The sequence below is a fragment of the Eumetopias jubatus genome, unplaced genomic scaffold (assembly GCF_037043125.1).
Source record: "Eumetopias jubatus isolate StellerSeaLion01/CBP00866 unplaced genomic scaffold, mEumJub1_p1.0 scaffold_14, whole genome shotgun sequence".
Classification (NCBI taxonomy): Eukaryota; Metazoa; Chordata; class Mammalia; order Carnivora; family Otariidae; genus Eumetopias; species Eumetopias jubatus.
This window is the reverse complement of record NW_028274820.1, coordinates 546,383-563,891: the sequence shown is the minus strand read 5'-3', so window position 1 is coordinate 563,891 and position 17,509 is coordinate 546,383. Positions and strand designations below refer to the sequence as shown.

The 17,509-nt window shown below is 53.6% G+C and overlaps 1 protein-coding gene across 3 annotated transcripts in view; it reads left to right on the top strand.

The window, feature by feature from the left end:
* The window catches only part of NUDCD3 (NudC domain containing 3), a 58,092-nt gene that overhangs the window by 30,820 nt on the left and 9,763 nt on the right, over positions 1–17,509 (top strand). For all 3 annotated transcript variants that reach the window (XR_003607775.2, XM_028095396.2, XM_028095395.2), the window contains exons 3-4: positions 5,056–5,188; positions 16,627–16,770. Coding sequence is in view for 2 of the 3 variants with exons in the window: in XM_028095396.2 (XP_027951197.1) it covers positions 5,056–5,188; positions 16,627–16,770 (277 nt within the window). In the remaining variant the exon portion in view is untranslated. The remainder of the gene's footprint in view (positions 1–5,055; positions 5,189–16,626; positions 16,771–17,509) is intronic.

Below are 17,509 nucleotides of genomic sequence, written 5' to 3'. Positions count from 1 at the left end.
TGCCAGTACGTTCACGGTTCTGGTGACCGTGTTCTCTGCTCCTGCCCACGTGCCCTGGCGGGATGCAGTGGGTTTTCGGCCTGGTGTTGGGGACTGTCACAAAGGTGGGGACATCGCAGGATCGTGCCTGGTGTCTAGCATTGTGGACTTTGGTGTTCTGGACCTTTCTGTGGGCAGACCCCGCCCCCCGCCGTCCACCCTGCTGCCCAGAAGCAAGTTTCCAGTGCAGGTGACAAAATGGTGACTTTCTCATGCTGGTCTGCCTTCTTCATTGACTGTCTGGAGTCCTGATAGAGGGACTTGGCTTCCTGAAATTCTGGTTCCTGCACAACCGTTCTATTAATTTTCAGGTGGAGCTGTACTCTGGCCATCAAGGGGACTGATGGGCTTTTGTTTCATGAGCTTATGGACCTTTGACTACATCACATGCTTTAGTCTTTTGTGGACGTTGTTGTTGTTGTTGTTGTTTTGTTTTTGTTTTTGTTTTTGATGCGGGGGAGGCCAGAGAACCCTGGGCAGGCTCCACATCCGGCACGGAGCCTAACAGGGGGTTCAGTCTCACAACCCTGAGATCCTGACCTGAGCCAAAATCAAGAGGTGGACGCCCAAAGTGATTGAGGCACTCCTGTGCCCTGACGTTGTTCTCTTTTGAGGTTCAAATTGTCTCGTCTGGGCTATAGCTCGTGTGTCCCTTTCTTGGGGGTTCAGTCTCACAACCCTGAGAACCTGACCTGAGGCAAAATCAAGAGGTGGACGCCCAAAGTGATTGAGGCACTCCTGTGCCCTGACGTTGTTCTCTTTTGAGGTTCAAATTGTCTCGTCTTGGGCTATAGCTCGTGTGTCCCTTTCTTGGGGCCTCCTCATTTTGAGTGGTGCCCTTGCTCAGGCTCTGGTCCCTGTGTGACGTGGGCCGCTCCCGTCTGGGAAGGGCTGGTGGTAGATGCTGAATTGGTGATACTAGGTGGAGAGAAAATTATTGAAGCTAGATTTTAGAGAAGGGAGAGGGTAAAGTATAGATTTCTCAGGCAGGATGTGCAGCTCATCTCCCCAAGTGCCCCAGAGGGCCAGGTAGCCTTCTTTCCTCGTGAAAGTGGACCGAGAAGCCTGTGTCCTGAGCCAGACTGTCTTTCCAGGCGGGAACGCACTGAAGAGGATGGTGACCAAGTGTGAGGGCGACAGTGACCCTGGGCAGGAGGGGATAGTGGATGTCAGGGAGGCGCCTGGACCGCATGGAGCTGGTGTGCGGGTGGCTGGGCCTGGAGCAGGGCACCCGATGCTATGGGCTTCTGCTGCTCCAGGAGCTGGGAAGAGGTGGCCGCTGGAAAGGAACCTGTATGTGCGGGGGGGGGGGGGGCAGGAGGGCGGGTGGGTGCTGCTGGGAAGGGAGGCCGTGAGCGCGGTGGGCCTGCCTGGTACAGAGCCCTCTGGGTGGGTCACTGTGCACACACTCTGCAGTCGGACCCTTCCTTTCCAAGCTGCACAGTGAGTGTGGCAGTCACATCTCGGTGCTGAGATGGGGCCTGTGGACCTGCTTCCAGGAGGGCATGGTTGGCGTGAGGCTCTGAAGCAGGGCATTCGCCTCCAAGGGTGGGCTCACCTCTTCCAGCTTGCGAAATGCAGAAACCCAGAGAAGAATCCCTGCATTCGCACCTGCTATGGCTCCTGTCTGGGGGCCGGATGTGGTGGGACCAGTGAGCAGGAGGTCAGTGGGAAAGATGGAGATGTCCGGGAAGGGAGAGATTTAACTGCTTAAACATGCACACGCTCAGGCCCTGGTCCCTCCCACTGGGTATAGTCGGGGAGCCACCCACCGTCCCAGAACCTGGGGAGGGGCCTGAGGGCGGCCCCTGTGCCCCCGGTTATACACCGGTCCCTATTCCCCATGCGCACTTGAGCCTCCTGCACAGACGCCTTTATGTTGGGTCTGTGACCCCTTTACCCGCCACTTCTCGTCCTGACCACTACTGTTCTGAACCCAGGAAGGAAGGAGGCCCCTGGATTCCTGCCACGCACAGGGGCATGGAGGGAGGGGCCGAGCAGAGCTCCCACCGGTGCAGGTGCTGCTGGCTGTGGCGCCCGCGGCGCGAGGAACCTGGCCTGACTTTTCCTTTAACACACGGTCAGGACGCTGTCATGGGGCTGATGGGCTCGTTGGACGTGGGCGCCACAGGGAGGCCTGCCTGCCGCCTGCACCCGGGCTGCTGACTCACGCTCCTCCCCTCCCCTCCCCCCACCCCCAGTGTGCTCGCTGGCAGCTGCAGGGGCGTGGCTCCAGGCCCAGCGGGGATGACAAGGCGAGGGGGGCCCAGAGCACCTGCACATGACAGGAGGCTTATTTTTACACATTGTTGGCTGGAAATAATCGACTTTATTTAAAGAGAATGTGGATTCCAAGTGTTTAAAAAAGCACCCAGCAGTGTGCCTGGCTCCGTGGGGAGGAGGCTGCGGGTCCGCTCGGGGTGAGCTGGCTGGGTGCCTTCCTGGCCGCCCGCCCTGCAGTGCTGTGTGGCCAGAGCCCCTCTTGTGAGCACCCAGCTCTGGGACAGCTCAGCTACTTCGACACAGCTCCACGGGCAGGTGGCCCCTTGAGCGTGGCCCTGTGGCGTCTCTGGCGGCGTGTGCTGCGTGTTATGGTTGAGGGGTCGTGTGGACCCCAGCTGATGAGGGCTCCGTGCTGGGTGTGGGACGCAGACACCCCACCACTGTGAGAGGTCCCGCGGTTTATTTCTCGATTTCTGCCCGTGTTGGCCTTTATTTTGTGTATATCTTATGTATGTGTTTCCGTATTGTTGATGATTTTAAACAGTTAATACACACAGTTCAGAAGGCCGTGCAGTGAGGATGCGTCTCCCGGCTTCATCCTGGTCGGCTTTGCCGGAGCTGTTGTCTGCACATTCGAGCATGTCCATCTGATGTGAGCTTTCAAGCTGCAGTGGGTGCTAGAGCGGGTTGGGGGTGCAGGTGCCGTCTCCCCGGGCCCCGTTTGAGGTGTGGAGATGCTTAGCAGGCTGGTGTGGTTATGGGAGAGCTGCCCGTCGGGGGGGCCGCAGGGCGGATTGCCACCTCCTGTCTTCAAAAGAGCTGTTTTTCTCTTGATCAAATGTCTGTATTGTGAGGAACTTGGGTAATGCCTAAAGGTACAGAGAAGAAAGGCAAACTGCTTGTTGCTCTTCCACCGGAGACCCCACAGAGACTTAACAGGCATGTCCCTGGGCACGGACACACGTGTGTGTTCCTTCTTAGGGAGCGGGCCTGGGCCGCACTCAGCCGTACGCCGGATGTTTTGCTCCTGGTGCTGAGCAGCCTGTGTACGGGTGTGTGTTGTGGCCTCTGTGTCCAGCGTGCCTGGCCTTGACCTTTCCTGCCTCTTCTACCCTGCTCTCTGCGGCGCTCTCCCGAGCTCCCTTCCAGACTCTGGGGAGGGTCCTCCTTGCCCCTTTTAGCTTCTGCGGAGGCAGACAGCCCTAACCCCGCGTGGCCCCGGCCGCACGGCCGTGTCCACACCGTCATCCCCCTGAGCGCATCCTTTTTGTCCTGGTGCCCCCTTGTGAAGGACACAGATTGGATCACGACCCCCGATGACCTCATTTTAACTTGGACGTAAGGCACATTCTGAGGTGGTGGAAGTTAGGACGACATAGGATTTTGGGGGTCACACTTCAGCCCCTAACAGCAGCCACTTGGCGGCCCCGACGGCTGGGCCGTGGTGGATGCCAGCCTCACATCTGAGGCGTGTGAGGCATGCGCACAGGAGGTAAACACGTTCTCGTCCCCGTGCTTCAGCCAGTAAAAATGCCTCCCCGTGGACCAGCACCTGGCAGAGGTGAGGGGCTGGCGGCCTGCATGCGCTCTGAGCCTTTTCCACGTATTTTCGTGTGCACCAAGGAAGACCTGCATGATGCCGTGTCCCCCACGGAGTGTCTGCTGGGCTTCCCTCCGGAGGCCTGGAGAAGGTGGCTGAGCTGCACGTCCATCACTGGGCTTTTGTCTTTACCTTAGGTGTTAAACTCACCGTAGTGGGCTTGTGAGTCCATACTTTTATGAAGCTGTTTTTGCTGTTATTAGCACCGTTCCATTTAACAGCAAGCATTTTCTCGTGTTTTGTTTGTGCCTTCCGCTGCGTGGCCAGGCGTGTCCGCATCTGTGCTGGGTTGGCCCCGCAGGGACAGGCGGCGTGGCGGGTGGGTTTTCCAGGCGGCCTGTGCTTTGCTGTGTCGCCCTCCCTGTGCGCTCCTTACCAGGAGAGAGCCAGGGCTGTGGAGGGTTAGGGTGGAAGCCAAGCAGCTGCGGGCTGAAGTTGTTCTGCTGTCTTGTGGAGCTAGGCCCTGCCGGGCAGGTGGTGAGAAAGCAGGAGCCCCGGGACTTCATTACTGCCACCCTTTGGTTGAGCGATGGGCCTGGTCTGTGAGCTTTGGGAAGCCCGCCAGCAGGCCCGCCGTGTTGTGGAGCCGGGCTGTGGGCGCTGTCCCCAACCCGTGGCGCTGCCCTCAGGGGCTTCTCTGCGGCGTCCTTTCATCCCCGTGCTTTCCCAGGAGGCCTGAGTAGGAGGGTCAGGAAGTGCGAGACTCAGCTTCTCAGATGCTGGAGATGTGTGGGTGTGGGTATGTGGCCAGGGCCTGGGCGTGCGGTGGGGTCTGCTGGTGCGCGGTGGGGGCCGGGCGTGCGGTGGGCGCTGGGTCTGTGGTGGAAGGCCGGGCGTGCGGTGGGGGGGGGCCGTGGTGTGCGGTGGTGGGGGGCCGGGCGTGCGGTGGGGTCTGCTGGTGCGCGGTGGGGGCCGGGCGTGCGGTGGGGTCTGCTGGTGCGCGGTGGGGGCCGGGCGTGCGGTGGGCGCTGGGTCTGTGGTGGAAGGCCGGGCGTGCGGTGGGGGGGGGCCGGGCGTGCGGTGGGGTCTGCTGGTGCGCGGTGGGGGCCGGGCGTGCGGTGGGGGCCGGGTCTGTGGTGGAAGGCCGGGCATGCGGTGGGGGCCCGGGCGTGCAGTGGGGGCCGGGCGTGCGGTGGGGCCGTGGCGCTCCTGCGTATGGGCCCGGGTGCATCTCACCTGTTGCTCTTCCCCAGGAGGCAGGAGCAGTTCCAGAGAAACCCCGACAGCTACAACGGTGCCGTGCGTGAGAACTACACCTGGTCGCAGGACTACACCGACCTGGAGCTCAAGGTGCCGGTGCCCAAGCACGTGGTGAAGGGCAGGCAGGTAACCGAGGGGCGCCTCCAGCTTCTCTGCTCGGCTTCTGTCTTTGGGCACAGGTGTCAGGGACAGCTGTGCCGGAGCCAGGCTGGCCTGTCTTCCAGACGTGCCCTCCCCCAGCCTTGCTGTGCTGCGCGGGCACACCTGGGGGCTGGTGGTTCATTCCACTGTTGTCCTGTGGGTCATTGCTCGGCGTCTTCACGGAAAGCTCCACAAAGGAGGTAGGGTGGTCGATATGCTCGTTTCACAGATGGAGAAGGTGGTGTCCCGAGCAGGGGCCCCTGGGCTCTGCAGTGGCATGTGGACGCCCGGTCCTGTGCTCTGTGAGGCTCCCCCATCGGAGCAGGGGCCACATCAGGTGGGAACAGTGGCACTCACAGCTCCACTTGGTCTCTCCACCTCCGTGAGCGTGAGTAGAAATTTAATCCTTCAGTGGGAGAGAGATGTTTACTTTTTCTAAGTAGGTAGGCTTCACTTTAAAGGAAAAAGCCCCATGTGGTTTGTGAAACTTACAATCCCTTCAACGTAAAGAATTCCGATACTTGCGGAGAAAGCGCCCTCCTCTCATCAGCCTTCACAGGAGCCTGCAAATCAAGCCACACCTTCCATGTCCGTAGGCAGGAAAGTGAGGCCGAGGGGTTGCTCAGCCTCCCGAGCTGACACAGCGAGCTCACCGTGTCCCCCACTCCTGCTGTGCCTGGACACTGAGCGCCCTCAGAGTGTGTCTGGGTGGCGATGGGTGGATGAGGCCATGGTTGGCGCAGGGGTGTTAGCCCCCGAAGCTCAGGCTGCTTTCCCACTAGTCAAAGACCAGCACTGCTGGCTTCTTTCCAAGAGCAGGTCCCACAGTGCGTAAAATGGAGCTCGTCCGTGAGCTCTTGTACATTTTCTGGAAACGGCCGCCACGTGAAGTGGCACCGGCTCCTGCTGGTCTGGATATGTGTGAGCGAGAGCCAGGCTGGGCGGTGAGTGAGCCCCTCCGGGTCCCCCATCTTGAGGTGCTGACCCCAGACTGCCCACGCTCTACCTGGAACAGGCCCGTCTTGTGCGTTGATGAAGGCGGCCCGTTCTGCCGCATAGGCTTTGTGGCTCCGTGTCTGGTGTGTGGCTGGCTGTCATGACACCGTCCACTCGTTTCCCCCTTTACCCCTTTTCCCACCCTGTCTGAGGAGATCTCACTGGCGTCCGTGACCCCTGGTCAGGTGGACTTCGGGATCCAAGGCAAGACCTGGTGACTAGGGGTCATCCCCCCGGGATCTGGCTCCAGTGACCATGTCCCCTTTGGTGCTGGTAGGGTCATGGCCGGCTGGTGCGGGCTGACCTTCCTGGGGGAGTACTTTGCCCGGCATCTTCTGGGGTTTTATGGGGCAGGTGTTGATTTAGGGCTTATTTTTTTGGTGGGATTGCTTTGTGCGTAGGTGAAGGAGTTACGAAAAGTGTTGGCTGTGGACTTTGCTGGTCTACTGTCTGCCTTCTAACTTGTCTATGAACTTCTGGAGCTTTCTCTAGAAGGACTTGTGTCATACCCAGCTCAAAACTAGTAATTTTCTCTTTGACTCTGGAGACCCAGGTGACCTGGCCTCTCCCACTGTCCTTTCTGCCCGGGAGGCGGACATGCTGGTGATGTCAGTGTGTCTTCTGACTCTGCTCTGCCACGAGCACTGTATCGTGGGGTCCTGCTGCCCTTCATCACATCGCCGAAGGGACAGGCCATCGTACCAGGGGGTCAGATCCACACTTCCCTCAAGTGCAGGTGTCCTGGTCTCTGGGAGGATATGCCCTTGCTTTCACCCAGTGCAGCCCTGGGTTTTGCTTGTTTTTGCATGAGACATTTACTGGGCACGTGATGGTCCCCAGGACTCGGCCGGGATTGCTGCTCTGGGGCTGACGCCTGTGGGGCTCGGGCAGTGACCGTCGGCACCATTAGGGCCGCTCCGGGGGGTGGTAGGTGGCGTGTGGTGCATCAGCTGGTGGTCCGTTTGCTCGGGCCCTGCCCGGCCCCCTTCTTTCCAGCCCTCCGAGGCATCTGTGGCTCACACTGGAGGCCGTGGTGGAGAGTGACCTGTCCAGGGTCTCCCGGGCTGGCGTGCTCTGGGGCCAGCGCTCCCGGCACGCAGAGGTGTGCACGCAAGCCTGGGTGTTTTCGGCGCCGCACTGGAGAAACCGTGTTCCGCGTGACCCCTGCGGACCGCGTCTCTGCCAGTCTGGCCTCATCGCCCACGTGAGGGAAGCCTCCCCCTCCTTCAGTGGTGTCCTTTGTCCAGGTTACTGTGTTGTTTGGTCTTTGTAGCTGAGGTAAGGTGACGTACTGCTTTCAGGTGCACAGCCTGGCGATTTGATCCCCCTGTCTGCGGGAAGTCTGGTTAACACCTGTCACTGCACATAGTAACGGAGTTGTTTCTCTTGGGACGTGAACTCTCGGGATTTAGTCTCTTAGCAACTTCCACGTTCCCTGTTATTCCCACGCTGCAGCCTTCTAAAATTTTGTGGTCTCTCATTTTTTTTAGTGATCTAAGCATTTTAGCCATGACTCACTTAAAACTTCGGAATAGGTTTATTCTGTGTGTCTTGGCTTTTGCCGGTCTAAGCGTTTTTTCTCAGAGTTGCCGCATTCTTTGTGGACTGGCCCCCTTCCAGCTCTTCTCTGAGGTGCCTGAGGTGCCTGTCCCAGCTACCCATCAGCAGTGTTGATTTTTGGGATTTGTCTGTGGCACCTGTCAGATGTCATCGTGTTGGTAGCTGCGGTTGCAGGAGCATGGTGACAAAGTCACAGATTGGGGGTGTGTGTGTGGGGGGGTGTGCGGGGGGCGGGCTGCATGCTGACACAGGGCCCCTGCGCCCCCGCTTCTCCAGCAGCAGAGCATCGCCTCTGGGGCCGATTTTCCTAGAAGCGGACTTGCCCCTTGGGTGTCGAGGAGGACAGGAAAGAGCATGTGCGCAATGCCTCACACAGCCTTTTTGCTGTTTATCATTCTGCTGGAGAATCTGAGGAAACACTCGCAGGGAAGCTTTGGTCTCCTGCATGAGGGAAACGTGGTCAGCTCTTTGCTCCGTCCACTCTGCTGAGGAAGGCAGCCAGGTTCTCCTTCCTGTCCTCAGTGCGGGCACTGAGTGGTGTGCTCACCACAGAGGTGTTGGCGCGATCCCCAGTGTCACCTGGGGCTGGTTGGGAACCTGGCATTTCACTGAACCCTAGCATTTTAATGCTGGGACTTTGAGAGATTTGGAGTCTAAACCTGTTGTTTTGCTGATGACAGGGCCGCAGACTGTCTGGTAAAACGGTGGCGGAGCAGAGACCAGGACCCGGCTGCATTAGCTCGTTGCCTTTCGGGTGGACAGTGTCATGATGTTGCTGCAAAGTCATGGCCGAGTACATTGGACGACAAGCAGATTTCTCTCCTCCTTGGTATGCTGCTTCCTGCTGGAGTTGTGGGTGGTCTGTGCCAACCTGCTGGCTGGTGGGCTCACAGCCGTGCCTCACGCCGCCTGTGTCTTCACCACAGGAACCTTCCAGAACAGCACCAAGGCTTCTGAGCATGTCTTGTACAGCAGTGCTTTGCCCCTGAGCTTGATGCAGCTGATGGAGTTTGTCTGAAAGCTCTGTACCACAGGGTTCCCTTCTTAGAAGGTGTTTAGAACGAATGTCGGCCGGAGCTTTAGAGAGGCAGCTTCTGTAACAGGAGGTTCATAGGCTCCATGTCTGCTTCGTACAGTGTTTGAATGCTCAGGACGTTGGTCTCTTCAGGACTGTAAACACTGATGGCAGGAAGTGTCTCTCCTGCGTCTGCCCTCTCGTCCTCTCCCAGCCCCCGCCCTGCCCCCAGCATCATGTACTAGCTGCCGGGACGTTCTGGCAGATAGACGCGTTTGTGATCAAGTATGAGCATGTACCGTCACACCCCCCCTCAGCACGATGACGCGTTCGCGCACCTCTTCCCAGTGTTGGCCACACCGGGGCGGCTCTGGTCTCTGGCACTGGCTCCTGTGTCCCCCGTGCCCCAAGCGTGCCTGCTCAGGCTGCCAGAAACCCAAACATGCAGGTGCCCTGAACCCCACGGCCCCTCACACCCAGGGCTCCCGTCTGCCTTTGCCCCGTCAGGCAGCAAGCTGGTTACTAAACGAGTCCCCTGCTAATTGGCACTGAGGTTGTTTCCAGTCTTCTGCTGGAAATAGACAATAAAACAGTAATGCCCTTTAATAAATTTTATCTTGGGGAGCTGCTGCGTGGCTCAGTTAAGTGTCTGACTTTGGTTTCGACTCAGGTCATGATCTCAGAGTTGTGGGATCGAGCCCTGAGTCGGGCTCTGCACTCAGTGGGGAGTCTGCTTGAGATTCTTTCTCCCCCTCTCGCTGCCCCCCCCACCTCACACACACGCGATTTTTTGCTCTCTCTCTCTAAATCAAATCTTTTTATTTGTATTTTTTTTTTTTAAAGATTTTATTTACTGGGGCACCTGCGTGGCTCAGATGGTTGGGCGTCTGCCTTCGGCTCGTGCCATGATCCCAGGGTCCTGGGATCGGGCCCCACATTGGGCTCCCTGCTCAGGGGAGAGCCTGCTTCTCCCTCTCCCTTTGCCTCTCCCCCTGCTAATGCTCTCTCTCTCTCTGTGTGTCAAATGAACAAATCTTAAAAAAAAAAAAAAGATTTTATTTATGTGAGAGAGAGAGCAGAAGCTGGGTGAGGGGCAGAGAGAGAAGTAGGCTCCCCCCTGAACAGGGAGCCCAATGCAGGACTTGATCCCAGGACCCCAGGATCTTGACCTGAGCCGAAGGTGGACGCTTCACCGACTGAGCCACCCAGGTGCCCCATAAATAAATCTTTAAAAAAAAAATAGATCTATTCAAGTCCTTTAACTTTTTAAACATTGGAGGTTTTTTATTGTTGAATTTTAAGAGTTCTTTTTAAGTGTAGATACTGTACTCTTGTCAGATAATTTGCAGGTATTTTCTCCTGCTCCATGAATTGTCTTTTTGCTTTTTTTTTTTTTTTTTAAGGATTTTATTTATTTATTAGAGAGAGGGAGAGAGTGCATGTGCATGAGCTGGGGGCAGAGGCAGAGGGAGAAGCAGGCTCCCCACTGAGCAGGGAGCCTGACGCAGGGCTTGATCCCAGGACCCTGGGATCATGACCTGAGCCAAAGGCAGGTGCTTCACTGACTGAGCCACCTAAACGCCCCTTTTTTTACTTTCTTAAGAGATGGTGTTTTTTGAATTACAAGAATCTTTAGTTTTGATAAGGCCTAGAATTTACTAATTTATTTTTGGTTGTTTGTGCAGATCTAAGAAACCATTGCCTAATCCAAGGACATGGATAATTACATTTTTGTCTTCTAAGAGTTTTATAGTTTTAGCTCTTACATACAGGTTTTTGATCCATTTTGAGTTAATTTTTGGATAAGGTATGAGGGAGTTGTCTAACTTCATTCTTTTGCATGTGGATATCCATTTGTTATAGACCCATTTATTGAAAAGACTGTTCTTCCCCTCATTGAATTGCCTTGCCACCCTTGTTTAAAATCAACTGACTGTAAATTTATGGGTTTATTACTGAATTTTAAATTATATTCCATTGATCTGTGTGTTCATCCTTTTGCCAGTACCACACTGTTTTGATTATTGTATCTTTGTAGTAAGTTTTGAAATTTTTTGTTCTTTTTCTCCATGACTGCTTTCTTTTATGTTCAATAGAAATTTTCTAGTGTAGTATTTTATTTTTTACTTTTATTATTATTATTTAAGATTTTTTTCTTTTAGAAGAGAGAGAGAGAGCATGCCAGGGAGGGGCAAAGGGAGAGAGAGAATCTCAAGCAGAATCCCTGGGAGTGTGGAGCCCAAGTGGGGCTTGATCCCATGACCCTGAGATCATGATGTGAGCTGACATCAAGAGTCGGGCGCTTAACCGGTTGAGCCACCCAGGCACCCTGGGTAGTATTTTAATTCTTTCTCTCTTTTTTTTAAACTATATTTTTTGGGATATTGTCTTAGTGTTTTTTCTGGGATTACAATCTATTTCAGATCAATACAACTTAATTTTAATGTGTATCCGGAATTGGCTTTTATATGATAACTTCTGTTCTCTGCTCCTTTGTGCTGCAGTTGTTTTAAATTAAATAGAGAAAGAGAGTTAACAAAAGGTACACTTATACTGTCTTTTCTATTTATCTTTACCAGCACTCTCTATTTCTTCATGCGGGTTCAAGTAACTATCTAGTGTCCTTTCATTTCAGCCTGAAGAACTCTCTAGTTTCTTGCAGGGCTTGTGTAAGAAAAGATAGGCCTGTTAGGGATGAATTCTCTCAGGGTTTTGTTGTTGTTGTTGTTGGTTTTTAAATCTGTGAATGTCTTAATTTTTCCTTCAACTTTGAAGGATAGTGTTGCCTGATATAGAATTCTTTGTTGACATGCCTTCCCTTCACCCTTTGAATATTCCCACCCACTGCTTACTAGCCTGCATGGTTTCTTTCTTTCTCTCGTTCTTCATTTTTTTTTTTTTTAAAGATTTTATTTATTTGTTTAAAAGAGCATGAGTGGGGAGTGGGGGGGGGGCACACAGGCAGAGGGAGAAGCAGGCTCCCCGCTGAGCAGGGAGCCCGATGCGGGGCCCGATCCCAGGACCCTGGGACCATGACCTGAGCTGAAGGCAGACACTTAACGACTGAGCCACCCAGGCGCCCCATCATTTGTCCTGTCTTTAGATTTTCTGATTCTTTCTTCTAGCTGCTGTGATTTGCTTTTGGACCCTCTAGTAGATTTTCTGCTTCAGTTTTTTTCCCCAGTTACTTTTAAATTCCAGAATTTGTATTTTTTTTTTTTAAAAGTAATGTTTATCTGTTTATTGATATTCTTCATGAGATATTATTCTCATACTTTCTTTTAGTTATTTGCACATGGTTTTCTTTAGCTTTATGAGTATATTTACAATAGCTGACTTACAGACTTTCTACTAAGCCCATGTCTAGACTTCCTTGGGGACAGGTTTTATTGTTTGCTTTTGTTACATGTATATGGACTCTCTTTTCTTGTTTTAGTGAGTCCTATAATTTTTTGTTGAAAATTACGGACATTTTAAATAACAATATGGCAACTCTGGAACTCAGATTCTCCCTTTTTCTCATGGTTTGTTGCTGTTGGTACTTGATGTAGTTGTTCTTGTTTGTTGGATGACTTTTCTGAGCTAATTTTCTAAAGTCTGTATTCTTTATTGTGGTGGCCAGTGAAGTTTTTACTTGGTGAACTTAGTGATCAGCAAATGATTGGACAGACTTTCTTAAACACCTAGGACCAGTGAATTTCTTTCCCAGGGAACTCCGTGTATGTATTAGGGGCTGCCTTTAACACTTAGCCTAGCAGTTGAAAGTTCTGCCTTAGCCTCCACTTGCTCATGCAGAGTCTCAAAGTCACCCAGTGGTGAGAGTTAGGGCCTCACCGAAGGGTTTTTTTCTAAGCCTGCACATTCATGTGTCCAAGTTTTCAAAACCTCCACGGACATTATATTCCACAACTTTTCCTTTTGTTTGCCTCAGCTGTTATCCACTGTTTCAGTCAGCTGTGAAGTTAAAATACTTGCCTCTGATTGTTTTCAACAAACACTCCCTGGGGAAAAGGCTTTTCCAAGTCCATTTAAAAACAGCCTAACAAGTGGGGTCTTCTGGGGAACCATACCACAGGTCAAGTAATCCGAGTTCTTGAGAATGAAGTTTTGGAGGAGCTCCAGCTCCTCTGTGCTCCCTCTGATGGCTGCCAGGCTGTGCTGGGGATGTGGGTTACCAAGGGGCTAGAGAGTGAGAACGGGCCCAGGGTCAGCTAAAATGTCATAAAGCTTGTTTTTCTTGACTCAATGCTCTCTGGGTTCCTGCAAACCTTTGATTAGTTCTCAAAGTTCAGAAAACGTACATATTGACAATTTTTATGTTCTTGTTGCTTTTTGAAAGAGCTTTTTTGGAGGTGTTACTCTATAATTTTCACTTTTGGATTAGGAATTTCTTGTGTAGCTTTTTGTTTTCCTGGTGTGTCTTTTTAACTTGTAAAAAATAGTATCTTTTCATCATAATGTCCGAATCACCTAGACGCACTAGTAAAGAATATTGTCTAGAAATCGCTTTCCCTAAGGCCCTCTCACCTCTGATTCCCACCTGGACCAATTATGGTTCAGTTCTGCTGTATAGTTTCCATCCTGGAGCTCCCTTTCGCTGTACTTCTGGATTAAATTCAGTGTTTTGGACCCCTTTTGGATCTCCCTCCCCACCCCGCTCAGTTTTATTAAGGTGTAATTGACATATGACAGCCTTTGAGCTTCGGGGGTATAGCATAAGGCTCTGATACCTGTATTGTACAGTGGTCACCAGGGTAGGATTAGTTACACTTGTCACCATACATAGTTAAGGTTTCGTGTCTGTGTGTGTGGTGAGTGTTGGCGTTCTCTCTTAGCAGCTTCTTCATGCCCGGTACCGTGTTGTGAGCTGCGGTCACCGTGCTGTGGAGGAGGTCCAGGCCCCACTGACCTTCCTATTGGACGTTTATGCCTTTGACCCCGTTCCCCCAGGATCTTCCTCTGGTTTGGTTTTTTTTCCTCATTTTGCTGGGCTATAGCCTCAAGGAACTTTCTCAAGGTATGTTGTAAATAAGGAATTCTTGAATGTCTTAAAATGTAGTTATTTTAAACTTTCCGTTATTTCATGGTTTGGGTGTGTATGGAAATCTAACTTTAAAAAAAGTTCTCCCCTTAGAAAATTGAGGACATTGCTTCCCTCTCATCTTAATGTCCAGTGTTAACTGTTTCTAGAGATCTCTTCTGTTCAGGTTCTTTGTGAGTAAACTTTTATCCCTGGTCTTTGGAATTTTTAGGGCCTTATTTTGAATTCTCGGTGTTACAAGTCCACGAGTTTGTGTGTGTGGTGTTTTACTCCTTCTGCACAGCCCTCAGTGGGGTTTTGTCCGAAGGCATGTTTTCCTCGACCCCAGAGCATTGTCTTGTTGCTGCATGGTTTCCGGCACACCGCCCCACAGCCTGGATGGGTCTTTGTCTCTACCTTGATGTTTTTTGACTTTGTTTTCCAGTCTTTCTGTTACAGATTCTATTTTAGCTTCTGTGTGTTTAATTCTAAGTGGTGTATGTGTGTGATTGTTCTATTTTCATATTTCGTTTTGGTTCCATAGTCACACCTCTCACGCCTCTCTGAGGATATATACTGGAAATATTTTAGAATTTCCTTTTTTCCTATTTGCTCTGTAGTCTTTGTTTTTTCATGCTGTTGCTTTAAGGGTGCCTTTCTTAATTTCCTGGTAGTTTTTTTAATTAAACGTATTTTCCCCATTCTTTTGAGGAGGGGATGGTGTTGATGGTGTTCTCCATTATGTGGCTGAGGTCTGGTCGAAGCCGAGGGGCCGACCGGCCAGCCTTCCGTACAGCACGTGGGGCCGACCGCCCCCACCGCCCCTCAGACTGCTGCTCCGTGTCTCGAGCCTCGAGCGCTGCCCCCGTCGGTCTGTACCACAGCGGGGTCCTGTCCCCTCCGGTGGGGCTTCCGCAGCTGTCCCAGGGCTGGCTCTGAGCGGCTCTGCTCCCGTCCTCCCTGCCTGCTGACTGTCAGCTGGAAGCCCCACGCCCAGACGAGCAGACCACTCACTCGTCCCTGCTCCATGCTGTCTGTCCCCACACTCTTCTCCTTTGTCTCCGCATTTCCTCCTCCTCCTTCCTCCCTTTTGCATTGTCTGGGGTTTTTCTCTTTGTGCTTTGTTCCTGTCGTTTCTGTGGGTCACAGAGGCTGGGGCACGATCACCCTTCCCAAAGTGACATCTCGAACTGGAAGCCTCTCCTATCTGGGTCCCCTTCGGTGCTTTGGCTCATCCCCTGTTGTGCAGGCCTCGCCGTGTGAGAAGCTTGCCCAAATTTGGAAATTATCGTGTTATGTAAAGTTGGCTGGGAGGATTTTATTAAAGTGAGCTTGCTCCTGTGGCGCCTCCACCGCACATCCAAGTTCATGGTCAGGGACATCGTCTGGGAGTATGCCAGGCTGCTGCCAATTTGGCCTTTGGATGCCGAGTAAGCCCGGGTCGTGCCCGTGTCTTTGCGGAGCCGGGCGAACAGGACACCCCCAGAGGTTGGGTGTGGGCATGTGTGGGCTGTGGGTCCCTCTGTCTGTGGCTTTTGTCCCCTTCCCCGGCTCCTGCACCCCCGGCTCAGTTCAGGGATTCCTCCTCTCTTGCCCGAGAGCTGCCTGATGGTGGGACTCTGGAACAGCACCCCTTCCGCTGTCCATCTTTTTTTTTTTTTTTTTTTAAGATTTTATTTATTTATTTGACAGAGAGAACGAGGGCAGGAACACAAGCAGGGGGAGTGGGAGAGGGAGAAGCAGGCTTCCCGCGGAGCAGGGAGCCCGACGCGGGGCTCGATCCCAGGACCCCGGGATCATGACCTGAGCCGAAGGCAGACGCTTAACGACGGAGCCACCCAGGCGCCCCCCACTGTCCATCTTTTACTCGAGGGTTTTTACAGTACAGTTAGGTTACAGGAGCCAAGCTCGAATGTTCTGTGACTTTGAGAATTTCTGTTCGATGCTTTATGAGCGTTTAATGAGCACTTACAAGCCATGTGGGGGGGGTCGTCTCCAAACAAAAGCAGATGGAACCCCACCCTTAGGCCTGAGTTCTCCCCTCCAGTGTCTTTTCATTTAATGCACGCATTATGCAGATGCTGTCATAAAAAGATTTTGCAGTTTAGACACACATTTTAGAGTTTAAAAAGAATTGAAATGGAATAAAAACAGGAGTTCTGTGTGCTTCCCTCTTCCAGTTACTGATCTGATGAACCTCCAGGGGTTCACGAGCTTTGGAGGCTGCAGGCCAGGGTCCCAGCAGGTCCCAGTGTGGTTGTGGAGACAGCTGGGGGGGAGAGGGGAGAGACTGTCCAGGACAAGTGTCCCCAAGGAGAGAATGGTGGGCTGAGAGGCTGGGTTTCTTGAGAACAGGGGAGCCAGCCTCACTGTCCCTGGGGAAGGCACAGCGGCTTGCGGACGGAGGCAGAGTGGGCGTGTGGGGGCTCAGCCCTCCTGGGCATCCTCCGGAGCTGTGCTGCTGATGAGGCCCAACAGCGAGATGGGGGTGGGGAGGCACAACCCCACCTGCGCCGGCCATGCTTGCCTTCAGCCATGGCCATCAGTCTCCCCTGATGGAGAAGGGATTTCCGTGGAACACCAGTAGTTTTCCCTGCGTCATCACTACGCACGTTGAAACGGGACTTCCAGTACGTTTACTTGAAGGAGATGGCGGTGCACGGGCTGCTTCCAATGTCACCGGGTCGGTAGGATTCTCTTCGTCCAGAGTGCCTGTGGACCCCTAGGATGGCCTTGCATCTTGCTCTCCCGTGGTCTGTGGCCAGGTCCTGCTTGGGAGCGTGCTAGGCGCCACCTTCCAGCACAGAGTGACTCCCTTCTGCTCGGTTCCAGGTCTCGGTGGCCCTGAGCAGCAGCTCCATCCGGGTGGCTGTGCTGGAGGAGGGTGGGGAGCACGTCCTCATGGAAGGGAAGTTCACCCACAAGGTCAACACGGAGAGCTCTCTCTGGAGCCTGGAGCCTGGCAAGTGCGTCCTGGTGAGTGTGGGCGTCGGTGCTTGAGCTCCGGGAGGGGGGTCACACCATCTGTGGGGCTTTTCCTCGGGCTGTGGGGGTGTGGATTCCTGCTGTCTGGGGCACAGCTCAGGGGGCACCTTTGCTGGCCTCGGCCCCTTGGGGTCCCACCAGTTGGTTCTCTGAAGCAGAGCATGAACTCATGGTCCTCCGCCCTTGTGCCCACATGGTGACCGCACGTGGAGACCGCACCGCAGAGGAGCTCCTGCGGGGTCATCCCCAGAGCATGGCTGTGCTTGCCAGCGACCTGGTTACATCTGAGGCAGAACCACATAAGTGACAAATTGGAAGGCAGGTTGAATTTCACAGATGTCCTACTGGAGGATGCAGAGTTAATAGATCCAAACAGACCGGCTTATTTGACAAAGGGGATCTCAGCTGGCTGAGCTCCTTGGGGCTGCAGAAGCCAAGCCACTTGCTCTGACGCTCCCATTCCTGGCGTCCTCAGTGGCTCCTTCCCCCTCCTCGGGGCCCTCGCACCCGGTCTGGCAGGGGGTGCCCAACCAGGGTCTGGTGAGAGAGTGCAGTCAACAGGAACAGACCAGGTCTGTGGACAGAACTCAGCATTTTACACAGACCCATTCTTCACATGTGCCCAGAAGGAAGGAGGAAGAATGTTCCAGTTTCATGTTCGCAGGATGGGCACCAGTGGGCCAGCCTGTGTGCGCTGACCGGAGGGCTTGGCTTGAGAGGGGTCTGTCGT